This window comes from Bos indicus, chromosome 10, assembly GCF_029378745.1.
Source record: "Bos indicus isolate NIAB-ARS_2022 breed Sahiwal x Tharparkar chromosome 10, NIAB-ARS_B.indTharparkar_mat_pri_1.0, whole genome shotgun sequence".
Classification (NCBI taxonomy): domain Eukaryota; kingdom Metazoa; phylum Chordata; class Mammalia; order Artiodactyla; family Bovidae; genus Bos; species Bos indicus.
Window position 1 is genome coordinate 7,057,519 of NC_091769.1, and position 14,273 is coordinate 7,071,791.

Sequence of the window (14,273 nt, forward strand, 5' to 3'; positions counted from 1 at the left end):
AGTCTGTGGGGTCGCGAGGAGTTGGACACCACTGAGCCGCTAACACTTTCACTTTCAAGAAAGAAAGAATACCCAAGATGGGGAGGCCAGTAGGTTACCACCGCAGTTAAAATGGGATACCAAGGTTTTCCATTTTCAAAGAGGGAACTGAGTCGTACTTTATTCAAAAGAAAATTCTGGAAGCCCATTTAGAATTAATTCAGTACTGAAGATCCAGTAGTGTTGGTTTTATAAAGCTAACCTCGACAACTCCGAATTGTATTCTATTCAGTTCAGTTCAGTCGCTCAGTCGTGTCCGACTCTTTGTGACCCCATGGACTGCAGCATTCCAGGCTTCCCTGTCCTTCACCAACTCCCGGAGCTTGCTCAAACTCATGTCCATTGACTCGGTGATGCCATCCAACCATCTCATCGTCTGTCCTCCTCCCGCCTTCAATCTTTCCCAGCATCAGGGTCTTTTCCAATGGGTCAGTTCTTCACATCAGGTGGCCAAAGTATTGGAGTTTCAGCATCAGTCCTTCCAATGAACATTCTGGACTGATTTCCTTCAGGATGGACTGGTTGGATCTCCCTGCAGTCCAAGGGACTCTCAAGAGTCTTCTCCAAATTGTACACAGAACCACCTAATGTGGCCGGGACTTTGCTCTTAATTTCTCACCAAAGGTGCTTCCAGCACAGCGCGCGCCACACCTGAAGGCGGCCGCGCCGGGGCAGGACTGCAGCCCCGGGCTAGGCGCCCGCAGCGGAGAGCGGGCCCTGGTGTGCACGGTGCCCGCGCGTGGCGGGCCTCGGGGTCGGACGTGGAACCCGGTCCGCTCGCCCCAGGGCGCAGGGCGGCAGCGAGGGGGCTGCGGGAGGACCTGAAGGGCGCGGCGGCCGGCCCTAGAGGGGCCTGTCCCGGGGCTGCAAGCAAGAGCGGCCTCAGGAGGTGGCGGCGGCGGCCGGAAACGAGTTCCGTGAGTCCGGATACAGGCCTGGAACTCCCTCGGCGGCGGCGCGGGGCGGGCCTGGGGAACTGGTTGAGCAGCTGCGTGTGCCCCAGGGACCAGAGCCCATCCTCACCCCTGCGGCCTAGGTGGACTGGGTTTCAGCTTTGGGATCCACACCCTCCCAAGGGTTGGCTCACGTTTCTCAGGACGTTTTATTTCAGGTTAACCCTGCACTGTAGGTGGAAGGAAAGTGTTCCTCTTTCAAATTAAGGAAGAGGATTTTCCAAGAAATGATTCAGCCCTTTTACAAATAAGGAAAGAGTTTTATGTGCTGTTATCTCCTACTGCCTGAGCCTTCACTAATTTATTGTGTGACCTCAAATAAGTCACCTCATTTTTCTGTACTTTAGTTTTTAAAGCATGGAGGGGTTCCTCTGTGCCTTGGGAATAAATTTCCAGCATAAACTGAGAGATGCTGTTTAAGAGTCTTTAAAGTTAAGCATGACGTCGAGTCTCTTAACAGGCACACCATCCATGTCAGCTCGCTGCGATGGCCTCATTTCCCAAAGACCAGCCTTGGGTGCAGAACATCAGTTTCTTAAGATAGTCTTCAGTTAGTTCATCCATCCATCCATCCAGCTAGCCAGCTGTTCTTTCTAGAAATATTTTCAAGAAAGTACTATGTAAATGCATATTTTAGATGTAGAGAAGCAGACAGAGCACGGCATAAAGATGCAGAAAGTAATATGTAAATGAACATTCTAGATGTAGAGATACAGACAGAGCATATTCTGGCCCAAGCTCAATTTCTTGTTGTAAGGGGTTGATAGATAATGAAATAAGTAAGCAAATAAATGAATGAGATATTTTAAGGTAGTGGTAAATGCTATGGAGACTATGGAATAGAGTGATGTGATTGTGACAGGGGAACAGGAGATGTGGTGATCAGGGCAGACAGGATATTTGAGCCAAATCTCTGAATGATAGGAAGGAATCAACCATGGGACCTTCCTCAGCGATCAATGCAAAGAAATAGAGGAAAACAATAGAATGGGAAAGTCTAGAGAGCTCTTCAAGGAAATTAGAGATACCAAGGGAACATTTCATGCAAAGATGGACACAATAAAGAACAGAAATGGTATGGACCTAACAGAAGCAGAAGATATTAAGAAGAGGTGGCAAGAATACACAGAAGAACTGTACAAAAAAGATCTTCATGACCCAGATAATCACTATGGTGTGATCACCAACCTAGAGCCAGACATCCTGGAATGTGAAGTCAAGTGAGCCTTAGGAAGCATCACTATGAACAAAGCTAGTGGAGGTGATGGAATTCCAGCTGAGCTATTTCGAATCGTAAAAGATGATGCTGTGAAAGTGCTGCACTCAATATGCCAGCAAATTTGGAAAACTCAGCAGTGGCCACAGGACTGGAAAAGGTCAGTTTTCATTCCAATCCCAAAGAAAGGCAATGCCAAAGAATGCTCAAACTATTGCACAATTGCACTCATCTCACACACTAGGAAAGTAGTGGTCAAAATTCTCCAAGCCAGGCTTCAGCAGTACGTGAACTGTGAACTTCCAGATGTACAAGCTGGATTTAGAAAAAGCAGAGGAACCAGAGATCAAATTGCCAACATCCGCTGGATCATCAAAAAAGCAAGAGAGTTCCAGAAAAACATCTATTTCTGTTTTATTGACTATGCCAAAGCCTTTGATTGTGTGGACCACAACAAACTCTGGAAAATTCTGAAAGAGATGGGAATACCAGACCACCTGAGCTGCCTCTTGAGAAATCTGTATGCAGGTCAGGAAGCAACAGTTAGAACTGGACATGAAACAACAGACTGGTTCCAAATAGGGAAGGAGTCCGTCAAGGCTGTATATTGTCACCCTGCTTATTTAACTTATACGCAGAGTACATCATGTGAAATGCTGGGCTGGATGAAGCACAAGCTGGAATCAAGATTGCCAGGAGAAATATCAATAACCTGAGATATGCAGATGACATCACCCTATGGCAGGGTGAAAAAGAACTAAAGAGCCTCTTGATGAAAGTGAAAGAGGAGAGTGAAAAAGTTGGCTTAAAACTCAACATTCAGAAAACTAAGATCATGGCATCTGATCCCATCACTTCATGGCAAATAGACGTTGAAACAGTGAAAACAGAGGCTGATTTTATTTTTGGGTGGTCCAAAATCACTGCAGATGGTGATTGCAGCCATGAAATTAAAAGACACTCCTTGGAAGAAAAGTTATAACCAACCTAGGCAGCATATTAAAAAGCAGAGATGTTACTTTGCCAACAAAGGTCTGTCTAGTCAAGGCTGTGGTTTTTCCAGTAGTCATGTATGGATGTGAGAGTTGGACTATAAAGAAAGCTGAGCGCTGAAGAATTGATGCTTTTGAACTGTGGTGTTGGAGGAGACTCTTGAGAGTCCTTTGGACTGCAAGGAGATCCAACCAGTCCATCCTAAAGGAAAGGAGTCCTGAATATTCACTGGAGGACTGATGCTGAAGCTGAAGCTCCGATACGTTGGCCACCTGATGTGAAGAGCTGACTCATTTGAAAAACCCTGATGCTGGGAAAGATTGAAGGTGGGAGGAGAAGGGGACGACAGAGGATGAGATGGTTGGATGGCATCACCGACTCGATGGACATGAGTTTGAGTAAACTCTGGGAGTTGGTGGGGGACTGGAAGGCCTGGTGTGCTGCAGTCCATGGGGTTGACACGACTGAGCGACTGAACTGAACTATGGGAAGTTTGGGGGGAAAAGCATTATAATTAAGAGGAATAGCAAATGCAAGGCAGGAGTGAAACTGATCTATTGTTGAAAAAGGAGGAAGCGGACTTCCCTGTGGGCCGGTGGTTAAGACTCCACCTGACAATGTGGGAGATTCTGAGTTCGATCCCTGGTGGGGGAGCTAAGATCCAACATCTTGGTGTTCTGCAACTAGTACTGAGATTTTGTGCCCTGCAAGGGAAGATCCTGCGTGCAGCAATTAAGACCAAGTGCAGTTAAATAAATATTTTAAGAAAAAGAAAGAGGAGTAAGAGCAGACTATTTGAATATTAGGTATTGCAGGGGAGAGCGGATGATATTGGTGTGGTACACAGAACCAGTTCAGGCAAGGCCTTGATGCCCTGAGAGAGGAACTTAAATTTGGTATTGTTGGTGTTTTAAAAGTTTAGCCATTCTAACAGGTGCATATTGGTATCTCCTTGTGGTTTTAAGTTATGTTTCCCTAATAGATACTGATGCTGAACATCTTCTCATGTGCTTATTGCCATCTATATATCCTCTTTGGTTCCTCTTTGTTCCATTGAAGTCTTTCCCTATTTTTAAATTGGATTTTGTTTTCTTACTGTTGAGTCATTTGTCAGATGTGTGATTTGCATATATGTTCCCCCAGTCTATAGGTTGTCTTTTTTATTCTCTTAACAGTATTTTTCACAGAGCAAAGTTTGAAATTTTTCTAAGGTCCACTTTTGTTTTCGTTTACAGTCATGCAGTTGGAGTCATGTGTAAGACAGAACTCTTTGCCTAATCCCAGTTTATGAAGCTTTTCTCCTGTGTTTTCTTCTAAAAGTTTTATGATTTACAAAAAAAAAAAAACTTATTTCTTTGGCTTCACCAGCTCTTAGTTGTAGCAAGCAAGATCTTCGATCTTTATTGTGGCATGTGGGATCTAGTTCCCTGACCAGGGAGGGCCCCCTGCCGTGGGAACAGGAAGTCTTAACCACTGGACTGCCAGGGAAGTCCCTTTTCAGCTCCTTTATATTCCAAAATAACAACAAACATCAACAAAGAAGCAAACAAACAAAAAACAACTCAGTAAATCCTGGAGTCTTCTCTAAGCTATTTAATAAAACCTGCCATCTGAATATGTATTATGTATGTGACCTGTACATACAGGACCTAGAAGCTTCCCTTGTGGCTCAGGCGGTAAAGCGTCTGCCTACAATGCGGGAGACCCGGGTTCTGGGTCAGGAAGTTCCCCTGGAGAAGGAAATGGCAACCCACTCCAGTATTCTTGCCTGGAAAATCCCATGGACGGATGAGCCCGGTAGGCTACAGTCCGTGGGGTCGCAAAGAGTCGGACACGACTGAGCCACTTCACTTCATGTGACCTGTGATGTTCGTACTGTACAGTAATATTAATGTTTCTAGTAAAAGTCAAATCTCCTTTCATGTAAATGAAAATAAAACATGTTTACCACTTTTAACCTTCATTCGTGACTATTTATATGATGTGCTGTGTTTCATGGTTTTGTTTCTGCAGATCTGGCATCCCACAGGGTTCTGCCGACAACAATTTTATCTCTGTAAGCTTGTATAGAGTATTTGGGCTCCTCCCTGCCTAATCTTGTACAAACATTTTATAAACAACGCCCCTTGAGAAGTCAGTGGCCACCCTCCAACCTCCTAGAGCTATATTCTGCATTGCTGACTTCAGGGTGGTCCTTGAGAATAATGTTTTGTTTGGGATAGGAAGATGTTTAAGGCTGTGAAAACACTTGCAGTGTGAGGAGAATGTGGAATCTTGATAATACAGCTTTATAAAATATTGAAGCAAAGTTCCCACACCCAAAATAGCAGACTGTGAAAGGCTCAAGGCTGTTGTTTCAGGTTTTTAGCCCCAAGGTTTGCCACATGAGGTTTGCTTTCTCTTCAACCCTCTTCGATTCCCACAGTCATGCTTGCTTGCTTGCTTTCAGAGCTGCCAAATGAGAGAAGCTTCCAGAATGCTGCTAAAAGCAATGATTTGTATCTTATGGAGAAGCTGTTTGAAAAGAAGGTTACTATTAGTGCTGTGAACAATGTGAGTAGAAATCACAGATGTGACAAGTGGTAGCAGTGTGGGTTTACACAGTGCAACTGAAATAAAAACAAAATCGAGTCTGCTAAATGAGATGAGGGGGAGCTCTTTTGTTGGCAATTCCAGAATGTTTAAGCTGATAGTGGAATCAAGCTGTAGAAGAGGCTCTGGGTGTTTTCGTTGTTCTAATCTGAGGGGACGTGCCCAGGGTCTTTATGTGCAGCTGTGCTAAGCCTATGGGTGGGCAGTGTAGCCAGGTGTCGAGGTTATGGGCCTGGACTTGGTTCTGGATCACAGCCTGTGGATCACTTTGGCCTCACACATTCTGGAAAGGCAGAACATCTTTTGCTATACAGTGCATCACTGTTTTCTCATCAGTGATGTGCTTTGTGGTTGGAGCCTTCCAAATGTAAAATCCAAAGGAAAGTACGGGTTTGCTTTTTACTGCTTGTGGAATATAATACATCTGCCTGTTGGGCAGTGAGGCCTCTCCAGAGACCCAGCTCTCACTTGTTCTTCCGTGCCTGGTTTAGGGGAGAAGTCTCACTGCCAGAAAAATGGATTGCTTACTGCTTGGTTTTGTGGATTTCCTGACAGCCCCACAAGGCAGGGTTCATCAGAGTGAACAGACTGGAGGCTGTCTCTGTTGTTTAGGACGATTTGTGGAGAGTGGTTCAAGGTGGGGATGGCAGAGGTGGGTTGGATGCTAAATGAAGCGTAAACTTTAAGAGACCTGCTTGTACAGACTCCTTCCAAGGAACGTGGAGGGCTCTGGCAGTGTGTTCCATTGCTATATGATTTTGTAAAATCTGAAAAAGGAAGAAATTTAAACTGCCATCAGTTAAGCTTTCTGACTCTGGCCTTAAAGAGGGCTCCTGAAAAGTGTAAACTTCACGTTCCGCAAAACCTGGATCTGTTCCAGGCAGTAAGTCATAGAAGCTGAGGTGTGCAGTGGAAGGATGCTTAGCAGTTGTGCATGGGTGTATGTGAGGGCATTTGTCTGTCTGTGTATATTGTGTGCATGTCTGATATGTTATGTGTGAATATCCTGTTCATTATACATAGACATCCTAGAAAGAGTAGAAAAATGGCAAATTTTTGCAGCAGAACAATTTTAGGAACAAAAAAGAGGAAAGGAAACAAGAAAGGAAGGGAGCAAAAGAAATAAGGGCCTTTGAAAGTAATATCTAGATTAACTGTTGAATAAGTAAAGCAATAATAATTTATCTAAACAGCAGGAAATAGATCTTCCAATATACCTTTCAATAACCCTTTGAAAATTTTTCCATAGAACTTTCTAATATTTTAAACCATACTTTTATATAAAAGTACTTAATACACTAAAACTAACAGCCAGTGTAGCAAGTTATCATAAACTGCTGGTGAATTATATTATAGTTTCTAGTGACATCTTTTTTAGTCCTGTTTACAGCAGATTGCTGACATGGTTGCTTGTAGAGTTCTTTAAAATCAGTGATGGCAAAGATGAAAAAAAAAAAATGGAAGTGGTTTTACTGACTTACCTTGGATGCTATTTTGGTTGTATCCTTATTCACAAATAAAGTTAAAGGGGAGTTTCTAAGCCCAAATTGGACATACTAGAATGTAGCTCTAGACTGCAAACAATAGCAAGGGTAACTCATGTTTTATCAAACCTAGTTTATCACCGATTTAGCTACTAAGGAAATCAGATGTTTAAACAGTTCTCAATGGCCATATTTTTGCAATAATTTATTAATGAGAAGCAAAGGATAGTAAATTCTTTGGAAGCAAAATCAATGTCCAGAATGTGGGGAATATGACATGTGTTTTACTTACAAGCCCAACATCCTTTGTCTGAAGCACATCAGACTGTCTCCAGATGTCCTGGGGGCACCAGGTTGGCTTTTCTTTGCAGCAAAAGATAGTCATGCTTTTTCTTCTGCACGTGTCTTTCCTTCTTTCCTTCCTCTCTCCCTCCCTTCTTTCTTTTTGTTTCTTTCTTTCTCTTTCTTGATTTGTTTGATTCAATACAATTTACAGTCCAAAAAACTACAGGGGAATGAGCCACATATGGACTGAACTTCTGGGAAAATTTTTTGTTATGCATTATCAATACATCCTACCATTATTAATGATTGCATACAGGAAAAATACAGCTTTTACACTCTAGTTGAAATCTATTATATTGTTACAATCAGTCATAGGTTATGCAGTGGATTTCAGATTGATGTATGCACTCCAGTTGGTTGCTAAATTCTCTGATGTTATCTAATAGTAGAGAAATGTAAGATTATGCTGGATACAGTTCTCATTGCTTTTAAAGAGAAGGCAAAGAGTAGATAATCAAAACACAAACACCTGGTTTAAAAAAAAATTGTGGCCATTTCAAGAACCAGGAATCTTAAAAAGGCGAAATACTAATCAGATGACTGAAGACACAAATTATGTTTCCTCAGATGAACCTCACAGTCTTGCATTTTGCAGTGGGGACAAATCGTTTATCTGCTGTGGATTTCTTGCTTAATCACAAGGTCAGGGTAGATATTGCTGATAAAGTAAGCCCATCATTTGGTAGAATGGATTCAGTTCAGTTCAGATCAGCTGCTCAGTCATGTCCGACTCTTTGTGACCCCATGGACTGTAGCACGCCAGGCCTCCAAGAGTTTACTCAAAGTCATGTCCATTGAGTTGGTGATGCCATCCAACCATCTCATCCTATTTCGCCCCCTTCTCCTCCTGCCGTCAATCTTTCCAAGCATCAGGGTCTTTTCAAATGAGTCAGCTCTTTGCATCGGGTGGCCAAAGTATTGGAGTTTCAGCTTCAGCATCAGTCCTTCCAATGAATATTCAGGACTGATTTCCTTTAGGATGGACTGGTTGGATCTCCTTGCAGTCCAAGGGACTCTCAAGAGTCTTCTCCAACACCACAGTTCAAAAGCATCAATTCTTCAGCACTCAGATTAGAGCATAACTATTGTAAGGGGAAAATCTGGTCACTTGGGTTATCTTTTCTCCACATACACACAAACTGTTTCCATTGACAGTATTCATTTTGGAAAGATCTCTTTAAAGAATATGCATGTCATGTGCTCTTTGTATTTGGTGACAAAACTGTTTCTTCATTACCAATAGGACTTAGGCTTTTGCTTATTTCCCATGTTGACCTTATGTCCAGTAGCATGCATTTGTAAGGATAAAATAGTTGCCCAGAGGATCAGTTGCATAACCCAGAGGTGAGGACTCTGGTTCAATGTGGGCAGCACCTCCAAGTCTGGGGAAGAGGCCGACGAGGTAAATGGAAGTTCTTACTCCAGATGTAGACAAAGGCTCCCAGGTGGAGGGCAGGTGGTGCTCAGAGGATAATACAAACATCTACTCTCAAAGCTGCTTTCAGTTCAGTTCGGTCGCTCAGTTGTGTCTGATTCTTTGTGACCCTGTGGACGGCAGCATGCCAGGCCTCTCTGTCCATCACCAACCCTGAAGCTTGCTCAAACTCATGTCCATCAAATTGCTGATGCCATCCAACCATCTCATCCTCTGTCATCCCCTTTTCCTCCTGCCTTCAATCTTTCCCAACATGAGGATCTTTGCAGTGAGTCAGTTCTTCACATCAGGTGGCCAAAATATTGGAGCTCCAGCCTCAACATCATTCCTTCCAGTGAATATTCAGGGCTGATTTCTTTTAGGATTGACTGGTTGGATCTCCTTTCAATCCAAGGGACTCTCAAGAGTCTTCTCCAACACTACAGTTCAAAAGCATCAATTCTTCGGCGTTCAGCTTTCTTTATCATCCAAATCTCACATCAGTACATGACTACTGAAAAAACCATAGCCTTGACTAGACAAACCTTTGTTGGCAAAGTAATGTCTCTGCTTTTTAATATGCTGTCTAGGTTGCTCATAACTTTTCTTCCAAGCAGCAAGCATCTTTTAATTTCATGGCTGCAATCACCATCTGCAGTGATTTTGGAGCCCCCCAAAATAAAGTCAACCACTGTTTCCACTATGTCCCCATCTATTTGTCACGAGGTGATGGGACCGGATGCCATGATCTTACTTTTCAAAATGTTGAGCTTTAGGCTAACTTTTTCACTCTCCTCTTTCACTTTCATAAAGAGGCTCTTTAGTTCTTCCTTGCTTTCTGACATAAGGGTGGTGTCATCTGCATGTCTGAGGTTATTGATATTTCTCCCAGCAATCTTGATTCCAGCTTGTGCTTAAACTACCACACAATTGCACTCATCTCACACTCTAGTAAAGTAATGCTCAAAATTCTTCAAGTCAGGCTTCAACAGTAGGTGAACCATGAACTTCTAGATGTTCAAGCTGGATTTAGAAAAGGCAGAGGAACCAGAGATCAAATTGCCAACATCCGTTGGATCATCAAAAAAGCAAGAAAGTTCCAGAAAAACATCTATTTCTGCTTTATTGACTATGCCAAAGCCTTGGACTGTGTGGATCACCACAAACTGTGGAAAATTCTGAAAGAGATGGGAATACCAGACCACCTGACCTGCCTCTTGAGAAACCTATATGCAGGTCAGGAAGCAACAGTTAGAACTGGACATGGAACAACAGACTGGTTCCAAATAGGAAAAGGAGTCCGTCAAGGCTGTGCATTGTCACCCTGCTTATTTCCCAGCATATGTCTCAGTAATCTGGGGCGTGTTCTTTTTTTTTTTTTTTTTTTTGCTTTTCCATACCTGAACTTTACTGAAAATAAGAGAAGACATAATGCAGTTTCAGTGGTAGCCCAAATTACTGCTAAAGGCTTATACACTTCAAAATGGAAGGCCCCCACAGAACCTCATTCCTTGTTTACTGATTTGTATGCTATACATTTATCAAACTGTCTTCCAGGTTTACAAATACAATTGATCACAAGAGGCAAATAAGATGTTCTGAGAAGGCTTACTTTTTGGAAGGCACATTTACAGAAGTTATAGATGACTTTTTTAATGTAGTACCATGTTTATTGGATTAAATACTTAACCATTTAATGTACAATTGTACTACTGTTTTTATTAGGGTCTTAGTTTGGACTGATGTAAGAAATATACCATAGGCTGGGTGGTTTCTACAACAAACATTTGTTTCTCACAGACCTGGAAACTGCAGAGTCCAAGATCAAGACGGTAGCACTTCCAGTGTCTCATGAGAGCCATTTCTGGTTTTCTTCACTCTCAGTGGAGAGCAGAGTGAGGAGTCAAGCTCTGTGTCTGTTTATAAGGGCACTAATCCCATTCATCAGGGCTCCACTCTCCTGACTTAGTTAGCTCCCAAAGGCGTGATTTTCAAATCCATCACACTGGAGACTAGACTTAACATATGAGTTATTGAGGGACACAAACATTCAGTCCAGAGCAGGGTCCTATATTTTTAAAAAATGAAAATGTATCAATGACAGAGTTTTGGAGTGTTGGGTACCTGTCTCATTTCCCCTATAAACCCTGTGGGTTTTCTTGTTTTTATTGTTGTTTGCCTTCATTTTAAAAGAGATTTATTTAAGAATTTTTTTCAGCTTTGTTGAGGTATAGGTGAAAAATGAAATTGTGATACATTTAAAATGTACATAGTGACGATCCAGTGTGTGTATACATTGTGAAAAGATTCCTCCCATCTAGATAATTAACACACTCATCATCTCCTTTCTTTTTTTGGTGAGAACATGTAAATTCTAGGCACTTAGCAAATTTCACTTGTATAAAAGTCTTCTCAACTAGAGTCACCATGTTATACATTAGATCCTTAGACCTTATTCATAGATTTTTTGACAGAGATAAAAGGAAATAGAAAAGCAGACACATGAACTTACAGATAAGGATCCTGAGGCTTAGGGTTAGCTAAGCTGAGCAAGACTGCAACCTTTGGAAGTGGTAGAGACAGAGTTTGAGGTCAGTTTGTTTGAGTCTACAGATCATGCTCGTAATGTCTGCTCTGTAGACTTCTTTAACTTGGAGCCTAGGGCTCAGGTCTCGATTTTCCCCAAGTCACAACCCTTCATTCCCACCTCCCTGAGATAACCAGTGTTAACTGCTAGCTGGTTCCTTTCACACTTGTCTGCCTGCTCCTCTGGTGCACAAGTCTGAGTCCCCCAGCATCGCTGCGGGTCAGTAGGTCTTGAGCAGAATCTCAGCCTCTCTTATGCACGTGTATGTGTATACACACACTTACATGATTTTATACAGAGAGTGTATTTTAAATAATTTATACATAAGTAGAATTCTTTTTATAACTTCAGTCTTCTCTGGTTTTCCTTTTTTTGCGTAGCTTCCTCTTCTCCAGTAACTGCATTTAGTAAGTAGGATCTGTGTGTTTATTTCTGTACTTTTCCTCTTGCTCATGAAATCATATCCACATTGCTAGCTTTCCACCTACTTACCCACTTACAATAGATATAGATACATACATAAGCACATATGAGTTTTTTCGGTCATTGCTTGTTTTATAAAAAATGGGATTGTATTGTATTTTCTCTGCATCTTATTTTCCACATTTCATAGCTACCTAATGGAAATTTCTCCAACTGTTATAGCCCTAATTAATTATTTTTAATGCCTACATGATGTGGTGTGACTGTTCCTGATTTGTTCAGTGCTCCCATATTGATGGACATTTATTTATCTTGCTGTCGGTTTTAAGGGTTGCAATTAATAACCTTGTGTATGTAACATTAAGTCCAGAAATTTATTTTCACGGGATAGAGTCCCAGGAGTGGGATTGCTGGTTGTATTTAAAATTTTAATAGATATTGCCAGATTGTTTAAACTGAAATGGTTTCATTTCCACTAATATCTTAATAGAGTACTTTTTTTGGTCCTTGTTGATTTGTAAGGATACTTCATATATTATAGAAGGTAACCATGTATCCGTATTAAGTTACATTTAAAAAATCTATCTTTTGTTTACTGACTTTATTTATCAACTTGTTCCTTCTATAACTTTTGAATCAAAACACTGTACATTATAATCTAAACTTTCTTCTAGTATGTATATTGTTTGTGTGATTTTTGCGTATGTATGATATGATACAGGATTTAATTTTGTTTTTTTTTTCCAGATGATGAATCGCTTGTACCTGTATTACTTTTAAATGTATTCATTTTCCCCACAGAATTGAAATATCACTTTTGCTGAATACTGGGCTCTCTCATTTCTTGATCTTCAGCAGTTAGGTATTAACCTGGCTTTTGTTGGTTGAGATAGTGTGGTGGCTCGCTCAAGTGATGGGTTCCTTTCTTCCCTTTTCTTGAGGAAGCATGGCTTGACAGTACTTCACCGTGCAGCCTGGTCTGGAAGTCTCGAGAGCATACTCATGTTGATTAGAGCTGGAGCGGAGCAGAGAGCCAAGAGGCAGGTAGGTGTGTGGATCACACCCGGACATAAGCCCTCTCTCGCAGTGCAGGAGGGGGAAGGTTACAGAGTAATTACTCCCCTCCCCTGGCTCTCTTTAGGATGGAGTGAATGCCCTCCACTCTGCAGCTCAGAGCAATGGCGTGCGCACCGTGGACCACCTCATTCAAGATCTGGGCCTGGAGGACCTGGACCAGCCTGACGAGGTGTGTTATCACTGTGGGTCTCAAATAACCCCCACTAAATTGCACTGTCTTCCTGTCCCTGCTGGAACTGCCAGAGCAGCCGGCGCAGATGGACCCGGCCCTGTAGCTGACTCCTCCCGCACTCTGGCAGACCACAGAGCAGAAGGCAGTTATCGGTGCTGGTGGTGGCCTTGGCCCCTGCATGTGGGCAAGGCAGGAAGTAATGAAGAAGCACTCTCTACTCCCTCATCCTGGCCATGGGATGGACAGCATCCACCCTGTGTGGGTGTCTGTATCTTACTCTGTGATGCCTGGCCTTTTGGGAATGTACTTGACCCAAGGCGGTGCTGTGATGAGCCATGGAGTATACAGCAATTGCACCATACTTGTCTCTATTTTTTTCTTTTCATAAGAAGTATGGTAATAATAATAACAGCTACAGTGGCTCTAGTGGTAAAGAACCTGCCTACAATGCAGGAGACATAAGAAATGTGGGGGTTTGAGCCCTGGGTCGGGAAGATCCCCTAGAGGAGGGCATGGCAACCCACTCCAGTATTCTTGCCTGGAGAATCTCCATGGACAGAGGAGCCTGGTGGGCTGCATAGAGTCCATGGGGTCGCAGAGCTGGGCATGACTGAAGCAACTACGCACCACTTATTGAATGTTTATCAGTGTGCTTGGCCCAGAGGAAAGCTATGTCCACACATTATTTCAGTGAGAGCTCTAGAGCTCAGCACATATGGATGCTTAACAAATCATTGCTGAATGACTTAAACTGTTAATCCCCATAGTAATCCTATAATGAAGAAATATCTTTATTTATATTTGAGGAAGTCAAGGCTCAGAGACACTAACTACCTGGTCTGAGGTCCCCAAACTGGAAGGTGGCAGAGCCAGGCTTGAATTCCGCTCTGGTGAGTCCAGCCACCGTGCTGTACTGTCCCCCTTCTCAGAGGACCGTGGGCACTGCCCATGCACTAGGGAGCAGCCCTTTCCAGGCTT

At 42.6% G+C, this 14,273-nt stretch overlaps 1 protein-coding gene across 1 annotated transcript in view; it reads left to right on the top strand.

The window, feature by feature from the left end:
• Positions 1-14,273, top strand: part of ANKDD1B (ankyrin repeat and death domain containing 1B) — a 73,880-nt gene that overhangs the window by 4,563 nt on the left and 55,044 nt on the right. Inside the window, 6 exon segments of the mRNA XM_070796807.1 lie at positions 664-876; positions 879-956; positions 5,651-5,754; positions 8,190-8,288; positions 12,992-13,090; positions 13,188-13,292. Coding sequence (XP_070652908.1) covers positions 664-876; positions 879-956; positions 5,651-5,754; positions 8,190-8,288; positions 12,992-13,090; positions 13,188-13,292 — 698 coding nt within the window.